The 14,551-nt window shown below is 48.8% G+C and overlaps 7 protein-coding genes across 7 annotated transcripts; 4 read left to right on the top strand and 3 right to left on the bottom strand.

Moving 5' to 3' along the window:
* Positions 1 to 630: 630 nt before the first annotated feature.
* On the top strand, positions 631 to 1,851 carry N7479_010055 (syntaxin; the record flags this gene model as incomplete). Its single annotated transcript, XM_057257748.1, has 5 exons — positions 631 to 636; positions 700 to 865; positions 921 to 1,393; positions 1,454 to 1,733; positions 1,793 to 1,851. 5 exons carry the CDS (start codon positions 631 to 633, stop codon positions 1,849 to 1,851), a joined length of 984 nt encoding a protein of 327 aa, XP_057105206.1.
* Positions 1,852 to 2,368: 517 nt separating this feature from the next.
* Positions 2,369 to 2,876, bottom strand: N7479_010056 (BolA family protein; the record flags this gene model as incomplete). Its single annotated transcript, XM_057257749.1, has 3 exons — positions 2,369 to 2,543; positions 2,609 to 2,715; positions 2,775 to 2,876. The coding sequence occupies 3 exons, from the start codon at positions 2,874 to 2,876 to the stop codon at positions 2,369 to 2,371; spliced, it is 384 nt and encodes a 127-aa protein (XP_057105207.1).
* A 196-nt stretch (positions 2,877 to 3,072) lies between these two features.
* Positions 3,073 to 5,034, top strand: N7479_010057 (acyl-CoA synthetase; the record flags this gene model as incomplete). Its single annotated transcript, XM_057257750.1, has 4 exons — positions 3,073 to 3,388; positions 3,448 to 3,746; positions 3,800 to 4,704; positions 4,767 to 5,034. 4 exons carry the CDS (start codon positions 3,073 to 3,075, stop codon positions 5,032 to 5,034), a joined length of 1,788 nt encoding a protein of 595 aa, XP_057105208.1.
* Positions 5,035 to 5,296: 262 nt separating this feature from the next.
* N7479_010058 (uncharacterized protein) lies at positions 5,297 to 6,839 on the bottom strand (the record flags this gene model as incomplete). Its single annotated transcript, XM_057257751.1, has 2 exons — positions 5,297 to 6,630; positions 6,701 to 6,839. The coding sequence occupies 2 exons, from the start codon at positions 6,837 to 6,839 to the stop codon at positions 5,297 to 5,299; spliced, it is 1,473 nt and encodes a 490-aa protein (XP_057105209.1).
* A 2,128-nt stretch (positions 6,840 to 8,967) lies between these two features.
* N7479_010059 (Frag1/DRAM/Sfk1 family protein) lies at positions 8,968 to 9,924 on the top strand (the record flags this gene model as incomplete). The annotated part of the gene is made up of 5 exons (XM_057257752.1): positions 8,968 to 9,022; positions 9,076 to 9,157; positions 9,214 to 9,483; positions 9,534 to 9,736; positions 9,788 to 9,924. 5 exons carry the CDS (start codon positions 8,968 to 8,970, stop codon positions 9,922 to 9,924), a joined length of 747 nt encoding a protein of 248 aa, XP_057105210.1.
* A 284-nt stretch (positions 9,925 to 10,208) lies between these two features.
* N7479_010060 (uncharacterized protein) lies at positions 10,209 to 10,816 on the top strand (the record flags this gene model as incomplete). The annotated part of the gene is given in 5 exon segments (XM_057257753.1): positions 10,209 to 10,251; positions 10,332 to 10,453; positions 10,489 to 10,602; positions 10,690 to 10,737; positions 10,751 to 10,816. 5 exon segments carry the CDS (start codon positions 10,209 to 10,211, stop codon positions 10,814 to 10,816), a joined length of 393 nt encoding a protein of 130 aa, XP_057105211.1.
* A 159-nt stretch (positions 10,817 to 10,975) lies between these two features.
* Positions 10,976 to 14,320, bottom strand: N7479_010061 (exoribonuclease II; the record flags this gene model as incomplete). Its single annotated transcript, XM_057257754.1, has 2 exons — positions 10,976 to 14,062; positions 14,120 to 14,320. The coding sequence occupies 2 exons, from the start codon at positions 14,318 to 14,320 to the stop codon at positions 10,976 to 10,978; spliced, it is 3,288 nt and encodes a 1,095-aa protein (XP_057105212.1).
* Positions 14,321 to 14,551: the final 231 nt, after the last annotated feature.

The following is a 14,551-nucleotide window of genomic DNA, read 5'->3' on the forward strand; positions in this document are numbered from 1 at the left end:
CTATTGGAGTAGTCTATAGCTACATACATAGGTCTTTCATAAGTCGATACATCATAACCATGACGTGCAGACTCACATTGCCACAGCGGATCTTGAATAAGTACTAGATACATCTTACAAAGTGAAGATCACTATCAAAGTCAAGTATCCAGTACCTTGGAAAATATATCCCACCCCCAACGCCTGATTCCACTTAGTCTATCGAATCCATCGAATCACGCCGATCTGTCTTAAATAGAACACAGCCACACAGGGTGAGTGGTCAGTTTTTGAGACTCCACTCTACAAAATAGCAAGGGTACTCTGTGCTCCGTACTAATGTAGGAACAGTGCACTGTCCACTCTGTAGGAAATTGTTAAAAATAAGGGGGGTCCCCTAAAACAAAGTAAATTTGAAGGCCTATGAAACCCATGAACTTATGAAACCTTTGAAACCCATCAAATCCAACTCAAATTAATGCTTAATTCTGCTGTTCAGCGCGACTAACACCCGGACCTTATTGGCTTTGCTCTCCTGACACCGCCAGCGCTTCTGCCGTACCCTCCACCCTCTCCCGTCTCACCCTTCCCTCCTTCATTTCCCCCCCTACTATTGCCTTGCACAGATTTGAGAACCTCAAAATTTACACCATGAGTGTAAGTGAACCAATCTGACCTCCTTGTTTGCCTGGATTTGCTTTCTGACGCGACTTTCCTAAGTACCAGAGCTTAGGGGATAACGCTGCAGGTGGCTACGGCCAGTACAACCCGTACGGAAGTGAGCAGCAGAGCAATCCCTATGGGGCCCAGGAAACACAGCAGAACTATGGATATGGTGCTGGTTACAACCAGGGCGGTGCTGCAGAGCAGGGAAATGGTGGCTATGGTATGCTGACCCGATAATCGCACTACATCTTGGAACGATTCTAATTTCCTGACAGAGATGTCCAACATCAATCAAGCCTCATCTGGTGGCCCAACTGCGATTCTGAACAAGTGCAAGGAGATGAACGAGGGCATCGCCGAGCTGACCAAGAAGCGCGAGACTCAATTGATCGCCGCCCAAAAGTCCCTTCTGGACTCCAGCACCGGCAAGGAAGACCAGGCTTCACGTCAAACACTCGACTACATTGAGGATGAGATTAACACTGCGCTGCGCTACCTGCGCGATCAGTTCAAGCGCATCAAGGAGACCCCAGGATCTGGCGACTCGCGTGTGCAGGGCCAAGTTGAGAACGTCAGTCGCAACCTTCGCCGTGAGATTGAGCAGTACCAGCGCACACAGAGCGACTTCCAGAAGCGTCTGGAGGAGCAAGTGCGCCGCCGATATGAGATTGCCAACCCCGAGGCTACCCCCGAGGAGTTGGAGCAGGGTGTACAGAATGTCTTGATGGGACAGGAGCAAAGCTTTGTTGTATGTCTTCCCGGAGTCGAATCTTTATAGAGGACTCAGTTGCTGATATTTGATGACTAGGTTCCCGGTACTCGCACTCGCCAGGCCAACGATGCCCGTCAGGCTACTATGCAGCGTTCCGCCGCCATCCGCAAGATCGAGCAGGATCTGATCGAACTTAGCCACTTGTACAACGAGGTCGCAGAGCTGGTGCACCAGCAGGAGCCTGCAGTCCAGCAGATCCAACAGGGAGCTGAGGAGACACACCGCAATGTCGAGCAGGCCAACACCAAGCTTGACAGCGCTATTCAGAGCGCCAAGAACGCTCGACGCTGGAAGTGGTATGCACTGATTATCATCAGTAAGTATTTAGCTGTCTGCGCATCAATATCCGCACCGTCTACTAACCTAATTATCTAGTCATTATCATTGCCATTGTCGTCGGTGTGGCCGTCGGTGTCACCCAGGCCAACAAATGATCTGTCTGTTGCGCTACATTCTTTTCCTGTCTCCTCCACGTACGACCTTTCCTGGGGATCTCCGCATCTCCGTATCCTCCCATTTGTCTTTGTCCCCTCGTTATACCACCCCTTCGCATTTCCTTCCTGTGTAAAAGCAATGCCCTTCAAACCGTTTTTTCTTTTGTGTTTCTGCCTCCTAGCTGTACCTGCGTGTTCGTGTACAGCTGCTCCGCGCCTAATACGCGATTGCCCTTGATGATTGTCACTGCTTCGGGGCTTGTGATGTCGCGGCGCATGGATGTATATACTAGATTGTTGCTTTCTTCGGCCCCCTGTTTGTTGCTAGATCCTATGTAATACTGTCTAATAATTGATTCCTCCGCGCGTGAGTCTGATATATACCGTAGCCGAGTCCCGAAATCGTAGGTAGTCTGTACAGTGTAACATAATGTATTTCGAGCCATTGTCTGGGGGTATGCGACTCGACAAGACTCTTAATGAGAGCACCTGAACGCCCAATTAATCTACTATCTATTTATACCTTCTCCTTCCTTTCCTTCTCGCGCTGCTCCTCAGCCGGTGTCTTCGTCTTCAACTGCAGTGCATGTAGTCCACCCTCGCGAGCCATCTCTTCCTTGAACAATGCGTAGACCATACGGTGTCGAGCGGGCTGCATCTTTGACTCGAAGGCATCGGAGACGATAGTCACACTGAAAGAGATTAGACATTCAGTTCGTGTACAGTGTATGCGGTTCGGATGTGGGGGGAAACGAACTGGAAATGGGTCTCCTTCGATACCGACCCTTCCATTGCAGCGTGATGCGCATGGCGGTGAGAGTCATTCCGGATCTCTAGTTTAGAAGGTGTGAATGCGTGAGCGATCTACAAAAAAGAAAGGAGATATTAGCAATGCAAATCAACAACACGGAGGCATAACTTACCTTGTCGCGCATGACATCCTCCAACGGCGTATTGGAGGCCATCCTAGCAGAAACAGAGAAGAGACGGCGAGGGAGAAGACCCGGAAGGCTGCGAGGAAGCATTTAGAAGGAAAGAAGCATTCAAAGGGAGGGAGCGAGGAGGAGAGAAACGTCCGCAAAGCCAATCGGATGTTTTTGATTTCGGGGAACTTCACTCTCATGACATCAACTTGTCTTTCGCTCAACACCTCAATTGCTCATCTTTTTGAATGGGTGTGCTATGAGATGAATTCCTAATATTAAATATCTGAAATTCAAAATGTCTGGCAGTTTACTCTCCCTGCTTTCGCGTTCGAATGCGCGCGTTCGCATCACTCCGCGGCGAATGCCTGCGCTCAGCGCAAGACTCTTGTCGACTCTCCCGAACACACATATCTTCCGCGCACTCCAGAACCATGACCCTGAAAGCCTGGCTGTTGTGCATAGCGCCTCCTCCCGGTCATTCACATACGGTAGTCTAATTGCCGACATCGTCCGCGCTAAGGACGACCTGGAACAGAAGGCTGCGAAAACACAGGGCCAATTGGCTGGGGAGCGGGTTGCCTTCCTCGCAGAGAACAGCTATGACTACGTAGGTACTGTTGTCTTGAATTCCATTAAAATATATATACCTAGAATACTAATGGGCATATAGTGACACTGCTGGCGATCTTTGCTAGTGATGCCATTGCGCTCCCGCTCTCGCCGTCTTTCCCGACTGCGGAGCTGAAGTATATACTGGATAATTCGCAGGCTAGGATGCTACTGACAACCGAGAAATATGCTGATAAAGGCAAGGAAATCTTGCGAGAGGGATTGGAGTATGAGCCTCTATTTGCTATCCGCAATAAGCTCACAGAGGGCGCATCCAGGGAGAGCGTAACCCTGCGCGATCTGAAGCAGCCTTCGTCCGGTGGGATGATGTTGTATACATCTGGGACCACGAATCGACCGGTAGGCTTAGTTAGTTTCTTGCAACGAAGGAGCTATTACTAACTCGAAAACAGAAGGGTGTTCTCATCCCCCAATCGGCACTGGCTGCGCAAGCATCTTCACTACTAGAAGCATGGAAGTACACACCAGATGACCGACTTCTTCACCTGCTCCCACTCCACCACATCCATGGCGTGGTAAACGCAATCCTGGCACCAATAGTAGCCGGCTCCTCAATCGAGTTCATGTACCCCTTCAACCCAGACAAAGTCTGGAAACGACTGGCAGCACCATTCCTCCCATCCAACACCTCAAAATCAGCCATCACATTCCTCACTGCTGTACCAACCATCTACAACCGCCTCATGACCACCTTCCCCAAACTTACCCCCGAGCTCCAAAAAGCCGCAAAAGAAGGAATCTCCCCACAAAACCTCCGCTTGAGCATCTCTGGCTCTGCAGCCCTTCCAACCCCAACAAAAACCGCCTGGACAAACCTCAGCAACGGCAACGTTCTGCTTGAACGCTTCGGCATGACCGAGGTCGGCATGGCGATTAGCTGCGGCCTGGACGCCGCAGACCGCGTTGATGGCAGCGTCGGCTGGCCGCTCCCAGGTGTCGAAGCCCGACTCGCCGACCTTGAGACGGGTGAGATCATCCCAATGGAAGAAAAGAATACCGGCGGCCGAGAACGCGAAGGCGAGATCCAGCTCCGCGGTGAAACGATCTTCGACCATTACTGGGGAAATGAGAAAGCCACGCGAGAGAGTTTCGTGCAGAGTGATGATGGAGGCCGAGCATGGTTCTGCACCGGCGATGTCGCGAACCGTCGGGTAGTTGATGGAGCTGGTAGTGGGGCGAGTGGAACTTGGGCTCAGGGTCCTATGTATTTCATCCAAGGGCGGAAGAGTGTTGATATTATTAAGACTGGGGCTGAGAAGGTTAGCGCGTTGGAGGTTGAGAGGGAGTTGCTTTCTCTGTAAGTTTCTCTTTCTTTCGGATGTTCACTTAAAAGATCTATACTGACGATGCGTGCTCTAGTCCCCAAATCACCGAAGCTGCGGTTGTTGGTCTCCCATCTGAACAGTGGGGTCAGAAAGTCGCTGCTGTGGTTGTTCTTGCTCCTGATGCAGCTGCTTCAGGTCGTAATGGTCGGTCCTGGGGTCCGATGGATATGCGGCGCGCATTGAAGGATTCTCTTGCTTCTTTCAAGATTCCGCAGGAGATGAAGGTTTTGGAGGCCATTCCTAGGAATGCGATGGGGAAGGTCAATAAGAAGGCACTTGTGAAAGAGGTCTTTGGTGTTTGAAGAAAACAATCACACTGTACAATATTGAAAATCTATATGGACCTAGAGTGAGGTGAGTGATGGAAATCTGTGGACTAATACTCTACTCAGGAAAAACATGTACAACACTATTCAGCAAAGAAGCTTAAAGAATTAAATCGTTTGGCATTTCTTGTATTGTTAAAAAACTAAATTGCTTGCTCTTAATTCCAAATTCGTAGCATCATATCAAGGACTGTCTCGTTGATCCGAAATGGAAGCCAAAGTCTAGTCCAATGTTCACCTAGATCTGACGGTGAAGACTCTCATTCTCAGCACGGGTAACACTCGAGTCGACACGGGGGTCAATCTTGTTGGCAATGTTTGAACTATGAGGAGCAGTAGTGGTACCAGTAGTAGTTCCAGTGGCAGGAGTATTGTAACTGCTACCAGCAAGAGCATCCTGACGACCAGCAGTATCAAGACCGGAGCCACCAAGCGCCGAGCCAGTGGGCGCAGCAGTAGCACCACGAGTGTGGGAACCCTGGGTAGTAGTACCAGCACCGGTACCAGCGAAAGCAGATTGGTGTTGAGCACTGCTGTCACGATCCGAGTCAACACGGGGGTCGAGCTTGTTAGCGAGGTTGGAGCTGTGGGGTCCAGCATTTGTGCTGCTGCTGCCGGGGGTGGGAATGGGAGCGCTGTGAGAAGCGCTGTGGGTGGCGCCAGTTCCAGAGCCCAGAGTCGAACCGTGAGTGCCTGTAGCGGTGGTCCCGTGGGTAGATCCAAGACCGGCACCAGTGCCAGTCACACCTGAAGTGCCATGTGTAGTGCCAGAGCCCAGGGTCGAGCCGTGAGTGCCGGTAGCATGAGTAGATCCGAGGCCAGCACCGGTGCTAGCGCCGGTGAGTCCCTCGTGGCGAGCACGGTTGTCGCGGTCGGAGTCGACGCGGGGATCAACCTTGTTGGCGATGTTGGAGCTGTGGGGGCCGGCATTGGTGCTGCCAGTAGTACCGTGAGTAGTGCCCGAGCCTAGGGTAGAACTGTGTGTTCCAGCGGTTGTACCGTGGGTAGATCCAAGACCGGCACCAGTGCCAGTCACACCTGAAGTGCCATGTGTAGTGCCAGTAGCATGAGTAGATCCGAGGCCAGCACCGGTGCTAGCACCTGTGAGTCCCTCATGGTGAGCACGATTGTCGCGGTCAGAGTCAACACGGGGATCGACCTTGTTGGCGATGTTGGAGCTGTGGGGGCCGGCATTGGTGCTACCAGTAGTACCGTGAGTAGTACCAGAGCCTAGGGTAGAGCTGTGTGTGCCAGCGGTTGTACCATGGGTAGATCCAAGACCGGCACCGGTGCTAGCACCGGTGAGTCCCTCGTGGCGAGCACGGTTGTCGCGGTCAGAGTCAACACGGGGATCGGCCTTGTTGGCGATGTTGGAGCTGTGGGGGCCGGCATTGGTGCTGCCAGTAGTACCGTGGGTTGTTCCAAGACCAGCACCGGTGCTAGTCACACCTGAGGTGCTGTGTGTATTGCCAGAGCCCAAGGTAGAGCTGTGGGTGCCTGTAGCAGGGGTTGTGCCATGGGTAGTAGATCCAAGACCAGCGCCAGTCGCATCGGTGTGGGCAGCACGGTTGTCTGAGAAATCAGTCAGTATCATTGAATAGTCTGAGGGATAAGATATTTGAAGTGTAATGAAATGACAAACCTTTGTCACTGTCGACGCGGGGGTCGAGCTTGTTGGCCAAGTTTGACTTGTGAGGTCCATGGTTGGATGACTGAGTCGACTCATGCGACTCGTCCTTGTTGCTAGTCAGGGCCTCTTCGACCTTGCGTACAAACTGCATGTTGATATTGATATTGGTGGTATTTGATGAAAGTTGAAGTTGGTTGCAGTTGATATCGAGTGATGTGGGATATGGTTGATGGAGAAAGTAAGAATATATTTCCTCAGACTGGGGAAGAAGAGGGTATTTATATCCTCTTTGTACATCGATTCAAGCAAACATTATAATTTATGACGTTCATGTTTTCAATGTGATGGTGTACAAATGCACATTCACCTTGGAAAGTATAGCAAACGCCTTCAGGTGCCATGATCTACTGGATATGATGTATATCAATAGAGTCAGCCAGCCACTTAGATCAGGGAATTCTCACAAAAGGGCTAAATTAGAGATGTCTTCTCTAGAAAACTGGCCATCATCCTTGATTAAACGCCAAGTATCAAAATCCAAAACAATGACGTCATATGTTTAGGGCCTGCCAAGAAACATGCCAACTATATGCACCTGAACAGAGTTGTACTAAGCATATCCTAGTCAATTCTATAGCCAACCAGCATGAACTAGAATGAGCTCACTGTGACTAAAACTATGTATCTTGTTCTTACGCCGTAGACTCAGTTTTGTTGTACAATATACGTTACAACCTGGTACTCCGGACTTCTGATAGGGGAAGTAGAGGGAAGACTGGTTTCTTTATTTGTTGATTAGTGGAGCTGGTAACCAGCCAATAACTCAACAGGCATACATGTATATAGATACTGTACTTTGGTTTATTCACAGAATAATCTCACACTGCCAGACCAGTGTTGTTTGAGGTTGGAGTTGTCTACGTCATCGAAATATAGTTCAGAGTCACATGACTTGAATATGTATATCCTTCACTCTCTTCTACATCTAAGCATTGATCTTGATATACCATTTGTCTATGGCAGTCATTCAACATGAATAACTTGATCTGAAGTAGCTTGGCACCTCAATATCAGTGAAAATACCAAATCCCGAACCCTAATTTGGTCTGCCGCAAGTATTTGTGAGACTAACAGGAGGCCGAGGACTGGGCTATCATAGACTGGTGGTATATAACCCACTCTGAGAGTCAGTCAAGCACACCTCTAGATGTCGTTGATGGCAATTTTGCTATCCCTCACTTATCTAATGAGGCTCCCAAAATAAAATATCGGAGCGAGATAACCAGCGCTGGCAGCTCCAGTCATTGCAGTCACTGTGAATGAGATTTTCTCCTTCGCCTTGAAACATTCTGGGCCAGCTTTCGGCTCAGTAATGATGGGTATCAATATCACCAAATATCTCGGAGTCTTCTCAGTTGGAAAATTGACTTCCCACAATCTGCCTTGCCTGAATACAACATAACTCCGCCTTCTGTGTACAGTAAGTTTTCTATCCTGATTACCAAAATTGTTCCTAACCAAAATCAGTTTTTATCAAGCAACTTTGATATCCTTGAGCGGGCTGTTAACATCAAACACCAACCCAACCTTGGAGCTCGACAAAGGTATGGAGATGATTCATTTCGATTAAGTAAAATCAGATGCGATGGAAACGATCAGGACCCTGGTCCCCTTCAAGTGTCGAAATGACGAGAAATCCATTGCAATCGTGATACTACACAACTGCATCGCGAGTGTGCACGCGACCTCCACACTCGACGCGCACTTTCCAAAATGGACCTTCGTTCTCGCATACTTTATTGTATTATGATTTACCCACTTTGATGTGAGGAAACGGGAAAAATTGCAAGCGAACACGATGTCAATGACACTTTCTTGACAGATTTTTCATTGTTTACCCTCTGATCACACCCTGGTCAATCGGAAATGAGGTTAAAAAAAGCTCCACCAAAACCCGCTGATGTCAGCATCCGGTCGATCCGCACCGGGTACCCAGGACGCGCCCGAGATATAGACTGTCTGCCATGAAGTTACATAGACAATCTGAATACGGTAATTCAGATCTGTGGGGTTGCAGTTCTAGGCTCCTAGGAATCTTTGCTGCCACGCCTGGTACATAGATCCGGAATTTCCCCCCTTTCGACCCCTGACTTTTCACATTCATTCAAATCGTTAAAAAGGAGTATCCCTTGCAACAAATAAAATACAAGCTCTTCCCATACAACACTGTCTTTTTATCTGAATATTTTGGCACCCGACGGGTCTCATAGCCAGCCACCATGTGGATTCTCTCGTTCTGGCTTTTCCCTGTGATATCTGGGTGCATGTGGATAGGTAAGGATCGAAACACACGGAGGATTGAGATTACTTTACTAACAGCCTTATAGCTACGCTAGTAGCCATGCTGTCAAGATGGGCAGTGGACGGAAAGCCAAGATATATCACCATGGACGCCGAGCTCACCATTCCGTAAGTCTAACCAATGAACCCTCCGGCAACATAGACTGAGTCGATTGAACCACTAGTTATATTTCCCATATCGGAGCCGAAGGACTCAAACCGCTGTTCATTACAGGGAGTGTAATAACAGTCGTGTTCATGGATCTCGGTCTCCTCGCTGAGCGTTGGCTTCGTCATGCCGGTCAACTTGCTCCAAACAAAGGGAAGTTCGACAAAACCTGTGCGGTTGGATCAATCATATTTTCCATTGCTGGGGCTATAGGCCTCATTCTTCTGTCCATCTTCGACACAAAGAATCACCATAACCTCCACAACGGGTTTTTGGGCATGTTCATGTATGACTTCCCTCCTTTCTTCTAGATACCAAACATTAACTGGATTCCAGAGCGTGTTACGTGGTCTGCGCCCTCCTGGTGTGTCTGGAATACATCCAAATCGGTCGATTCTACCATCCACAAGCTCGAATCTTAATAGTTAGCTTCGCTATCAAAGCTCTTTTCGTTGTCTGCGAACTCGGCGTCGCGATTGCATTTGGCGTATGCATGAATAATGGAAAGAAGCAGAACGCGGCGGCTGTTTGTGAATGGGGTAAGTTTTTAGCCCTGTCTGATTGTGTAAAAAAGAAGCTAACTTGAACAGTTGCCGCCCTTATTTTCGCATTCTTTGTATTTTCCTTTGTTATTGATCTCCTGCCCTCTGTTCGGACTAAGAAACGGGTTCCTCAGGGCGAAAAGTATACTCGGCCAGATGTGGAGGCTCGTCCAACAGCCTTTTAGGTAGAGAGTATATTCTAATGTAGCATATAATAATTAATTTAATTAATCTATAGGTGCGTTAGAATAGAGATTTTCTTTTCTGTTGCCAATAAGAGGCCTGTCCCGGACTTTGGCTACATGTGGTGATATCACCATTCTGGGGAAGTAGAAAGACCAAAACCCTTAGTACACTCTACACAGTTCACTAATTTTAAACATTTAATGAATTAATAAATTAATAAATTATCAACATGGGGTCTTTCAAATACTCTGTGGCATAATTTCAACCATCGCCCTATCATGTAATGCCTCAGTTCAATAATTGTCCTCGGGATCACAGCCTGGGCAGTTCGCGAGACCAAAACTCTTGCAGGATATTCTGGCATATCTCTCCAGATCTTAGTATGTTAGTATCGCATAAATTTTAGAAATCCGTACAGGTGGCCCTCACCCCAATCATTTACGATATAACATTAAGCACCAGCTGTATTACCCGTCGCTACAGATGGCACGTTCTCCCTCTGTTTCTGACCGCAGTAATTTCTTACCTGTAAGCCAGACAATATGGATTAAGCACTATCACAGTATAGTAGTAAATACTCATCTCCCATCTCACTGTCTCACTGCATTCATCTTCCTGGCTCGGAATTTCAATCAGATCAACTACAAGGTCCATTTCTGGAACAGAGAGGCGGCATGGTATGTGATTGGAAATATGCGGCCGAGTAATTCAGTTTTATTGCATTCTAAGTGACATACTTTTAAAAACGCTAGATCCACTAGCAGACTATACGGCAGCTTTACTACGGTCGGGGCTCGGGCATTCGAGGTTTTGTATCCTAACTAGCTCAACGGTGGTACCTTAATGCACGAGAAGAACAATAAAGCGACCACCTTAGAGAAGAATCTCTAGGGCGCTGAGGGGATGAGCCCAGGCTGATCACGGTGACATTCTTCTACTGAACAGAAAGCGCCTGCAAATGCTTCATAATGGTCCAAAGCGTGAAATCTTTCAATTATGTAACGATTGGAGATGAGTATAATACAGTATTGTACAAGGAGTCACTCAGACTCAAGCCCACTCACCCTTCCTTTCAAACGGCTTTATAAACGCAGTTGCCTCCATGGTCACATGTAAAGATGCCATATCAATAGCCGTGATATGGGCTTCGACCATGCAGAAGATATCCAGCTTATCCTTATCTGGGAAATCCTCGGGAATGGTGACCGAACAGTTCACGCCAAGATTGGTGATGACGCCGGAATATTCCTCGTCCAGATGTCTCGGCTTGATGCGCGGAGTACGTAGCAGACATGGGAATGTGACTGGGAGACTGCACTCAGAGAAGTAGAATGCGCGGAAGAGGAGCATACAAGCCCAGTGCTGTGAGGAGTATTTGTCGAGAGTTTTGAGACGTCTCCGTAGGGGCTGAGAGTAGGTGAGATAGGCGTCAATATCGGATTTGGAGAAGGGGAGGAGAGACGTGAGAATGGTCTTTGTGTCAACGGTGGCGATTTCAGTGGCAGTCTCGGCTAGATCTGTCTGTGCTGACTCTGTCTCTGTCTCCGTCTCCGTCTCTATCTCTGTCTCCGTCTCTACTAGATCGATCTCTGCAGGATCAGGGCTATCAACAAGAGCGTCAAACTGGCGGCCATGTTCATGCTCGAAACGCAATGCTGCCTCGATCTGGTAATGCGCAATAACATCTGTGTATCGGCGCAGTGGACTGGTGCTCTTGACGTACGTATCCAAGCCCAGGGTGTGGTGCTTGGTTGGGACCGAGGAAGAGTAGGCCAGCGGCGCACTGAGCTCATAGAAACCCTCACCGCCGAAATTGGCCAAGTTTTTGTTGGTAACGCGTCCGTACTCCGGGTCGTACCAGGTGCCATCGTAGACAACGGGGATGTTGCGTGCAGCACAGAATTGGCCGGAGATGTGCCCAGCCACATTCATGATTAGGGAGACTAAATTGTCCCGGGATTGATCACGAACCTCATATGGATCATATGAATGCATATTGAGCCGGATGACTGGGTCACCGAGATAGTGGCGTCCGGTCGTGGCTTCTAAATCGTAAGGCGGCATCGGGGCGTCGCCTGACTGGACTGAGACAGAAAGATCTGGGCTAAGAGGAGTGAGGTCCATGGAGCCGTTCTTTCTGCGGGTGTTGCGGAATGCAAGCATGAGTTGACGCATGATGTGGAATTTATCTTTGTCCTCGGGCCGCAAGCCTTGTTGAATTGTTTTACCATGTGGTACTGTTGGTTCGGTGAACACCCCACCTATGGTGAGGGGTTCCAACTGTTCTTCGGCATCCGGGTCGAAGAAGTCGCGAAGTGTTTTGTGGGTGAGATTGATGACGTTGTGAATTGTCCCATTTTGGATCTTACTATCCATGATTTCTCCTCGAACATTCATCTTCGCGCTGAATGTGAGTACCGGCCGACCAGCAGCCAAACTGAAGTGGGGCTCAGTAAGAGCTTTGGGAAGCATGGGATACGTGCGTTCCGGGATGTAGCTGGTGAAAAGTCGTGAGGCTGCATACTGGATGATGGGATTTTGATGCTCGATGAAGGCTGTGGGGTTAGCAACGTGGACATGCACCCAGAATGCATTATGAGATCCTGGGATGGGCTCCAGCGATATTCCGTCATCAATTTCTTGCGCCGTCACATCATCCACACAGTAGACTGGCATATCTCCCCAATCCTTTCTCAGGTGTTGCATAGAATCTTGCAACTGATCGGCAGTAAGCTCCTTGCAAGAGTTCTCAATCTCTTCAAATTCCATGTCCTTTGCGAGGGACACGCCATGCCCAGGAAGCATCAGATACTGGTCAAGAGGTAAAAGGTTCTCCCAAGGTGCTAAAATGCCTATTTCCTGCAACAAAAGACGTGTTGAAGCCTCGCTCAGACCAGAGGTATTGTACATCCCTGTGGCACGCATGATATGTGTTGCTGTTGATCTCAGGGTGCCCGACGGCATGACAATGGCAGGAACAGAGTACAGCTTCAGATATTCAATGATCATTGAGTCCTCTGCACTGAAAGCTTCGGTGGGAAGTTCGCGGAACACCAGTGGGTTTCCATCCTGGCCAGGCGAATACCTGTTGGAGGATGGTCCCACACTGGACATAATAGTCGGAGAGCGAAGCCTTCTGCTAAGACGAATCAACCGCTGTGCTTTGGCGATAAATTTATTCATAGGATGGTCTTTGGACCCCTGGGTGTCTTTGCGCATTGTGGCACGAATACAATGTTCTTGGTGTTCATGGGTCCAGTCGACGACTTGTTTGACAATGTTGGCGATCCGTTTTGGCTGCACCATATAAATCCGGCTGAACAAGGAGCTGGTGTCTTTCTCAATGAGGAAAGGATGCCGGCGAACAGCCTGATGGACAGCAAACATGTTGACGCTGGTCAGCTCAGATTCCTCAATGCCAAGAGCAGTCATTGTCAGTTGTTCAAGGCTCAAGCAGAGAACTTCGGTCTCATCTGCCACTTTATCATGAAGATTGTCCAGTATCTGGGAGTTTTCTCTATAGAATTTCAAGATATGAGTCTTGAAGTTGCCCATCATTCTCAGAAGAGGGGCACCTAGTGGCCTAGGAAGACCTCCCTCGGGGGCCAGCTGAATATCTTGGCTTGCAACAGTCTCGGTATCCGGGAACCACGGGATGAGAGGCTCGACAAGTTCGGTGGGTGCAAATCCTTTAATAACGTAGTCGAGCTCCGCGTTAGAGCAGATGCGCCAGTTCCCACTACTATTGTAGAACTGTTTCTGTTTGTGAATGGATCGCACATAGATTCCGTAGTTGAACACGCCATCTGCGTTCAACCGGGCGATTAAGTCGCCCTGTTCGAGGTGTTCACCTTCAAATTCATCTTTATCCAGAGCATCCTGGCTTAGCCTGTTCGGGTCACCCCAAGCATCGATTGTGTCGCGGCCATTAGGCATTGTGCCAACGGATTTACCCGGTAAATCCAATGGCCGATTCTTGGAATCGGATCGGCGCACGGGGTCCAAATCATTGGGGTTGGTATCCTGCCATTTCTGTAGGTACTCTCGAATATCTCCATGCAATTCGAATTGGGACCTAAGGAGGATATTGCTATCGATAGAAACTCTTGGGGGCTCGCTTGACTCGAATATTTCCTGCTGAAATAGAAAAAACGTTAGCTAGAAATAGCAGCCTCTTCTTCACTAAAAAGTTACCTCACTGTTGGCTCGAATAGCTTCAGCTGAGCCCAATTTCCTCGTGGTAGACAAGAAGCGTCGCCCCCCAGACAACACCGGAAGGTGAATGACGGACGCGGTTGACGGACATCCTGCGCGGTTTTGTCTCCATTTGCAGAGCACCGGTGAACAACCTGCACCAGTCAGCTTCTGCAAAGACCTTATTCTTGTAAGTGCCATTGCCAGAGCTTACGCAGAAAGAATGCGCCGGTGGCTCGAAAACTAAGTATATTCTGCCCGCAGTTGCGGTACCGCCCTTGGCGGTATGGAAATTGTCCCGTGATTTCGGAGGCTTTTTCGGCCAATCACATCACAGCACAGAAGTATAGCATTCTGCCCAGGTGTCTATACCAGAAGAATCTCAATTTCTTTCGTGACTAGATTAATAGTCTTATTTGTTCTTATGTTTAG

Source organism: Penicillium vulpinum, assembly GCF_028829585.1.
Source record: "Penicillium vulpinum strain IBT 29486 chromosome Unknown utg000004l_segment0_segment0, whole genome shotgun sequence".
Taxonomy (NCBI): domain Eukaryota; kingdom Fungi; phylum Ascomycota; class Eurotiomycetes; order Eurotiales; family Aspergillaceae; genus Penicillium; species Penicillium vulpinum.